Source organism: Octopus bimaculoides, chromosome 1, assembly GCF_001194135.2.
Source record: "Octopus bimaculoides isolate UCB-OBI-ISO-001 chromosome 1, ASM119413v2, whole genome shotgun sequence".
Taxonomy (NCBI): domain Eukaryota; kingdom Metazoa; phylum Mollusca; class Cephalopoda; order Octopoda; family Octopodidae; genus Octopus; species Octopus bimaculoides.
In genome coordinates, this window is record NC_068981.1 from 193,239,045 (window position 1) to 193,240,374 (window position 1,330).

General features: G+C 32.2%; 1 protein-coding gene across 3 annotated transcripts in view; it reads right to left on the reverse strand.

Annotated features, from left to right (window-relative positions):
* LOC106881752 (myosin heavy chain) overlaps nucleotides 1–1,330 on the reverse strand; it is a 111,204-nt gene that overhangs the window by 73,442 nt on the left and 36,432 nt on the right. For all 3 annotated transcript variants that reach the window (XR_008265734.1, XM_014932243.2, XM_014932242.2), the window contains one exon: nucleotides 1,079–1,201. Coding sequence is in view for 2 of the 3 variants with exons in the window: in XM_014932243.2 (XP_014787729.2) it covers nucleotides 1,079–1,201 (123 nt within the window). In the remaining variant the exon portion in view is untranslated. The remainder of the gene's footprint in view (nucleotides 1–1,078; nucleotides 1,202–1,330) is intronic.

The following is a 1,330-nucleotide window of genomic DNA, read 5'->3' on the forward strand; positions in this document are numbered from 1 at the left end:
ATATATATATATATATATATATATATATATATATATATATAGGTCAGTGCATAACAACAGAAGGGTTACATTAGATGTTATCCAACAGCAAAATATCTTTATGGGACTTCACTATCAAATTACATATTAGTTTCTTCTAAAATACGCACACACACATATATCTATGCATATATATAGCTTCATTATTCTTTAACTTTCTGCTCCACCCACCAGGTTTTGGTTTTTTGGTTTCTCTCTAAGAAAGACTATCTTTTAACTGAAATTCAACCATGAAATGCTGGAATTACTTGCATACTTTTACAGTGTCTTTTTGAAATTCAGTATGTTAAAGTTGTTTACATTTGTTTATTTATTGTTTCGTCTCTCAGAAATCCCTGATTTTCAAGACAATTTTTATAGCATTTTTAAACACAACCAACTTTACCAATGTATGTTTATGTATATATATATATATATATATATATATATATATATCTGTGCATGTTTGTATGTATATTTATGTGTGTGTGTGTGTGCATGTGTATGCGTATTTGTGTGTGCCCTTTCCATGACACTATGTGGGGGTTGGTGATGGGAATGGCATCTGACCATAGAAAATCTGCCTCAGTGAATTCTATCTGACCAAAACAAGCATGGAAAATTGGAAAAGCAATGATGAGGATGATGAGGATGACGACTAGGATAAGGATGATAGTTGCATGTCAGTCTATATCATCAGACAAGTATTTCATGCTTTTGTTACCATATTTCTGTTGAAATTCACTGCTATTACTTCAATTAATTTTGCAAATAATGAAGAATTTAGTAGAACAACTTTATCAATATTTAGATGATGCTTGGAGCATAAATTAACATGAAATTTCAATGAAAGGTTTCACTTTAAATCACTTCAAAACAGAAATTTAGACTCACAGAGACAGGTGCAGGTTCATGCTGATTAGTATTCAAAGGGTTAAAGAACTGAAAATATCTGTGACAATCTGCATTGCAACCCATGTCATAGCCTAGGTCGTAAGTTAGGTCAGAAACTATCTCATTAGTAATGATTAATAAGCAATGATTATGACAATACAATTACTTGGTTTGTTGTTACGTATTTCTTTAAATCTCTCGTCCATGTACAATGCCAAGAGTTTATGGCTGGGGCCAGGGCAGGACATTTCTGAGTTGTTTACTTTCCTTGTCACAGATACCAGGGTACCTGTTTAAAGAAAGGGTAAGAAAATAGGGGCAAATTTTAATTTTAAAGCCAAAATGATGAGTAAATATAAAATAATTTCTTTGAATCACACACACACACACACACACACACACACACACACACACACAC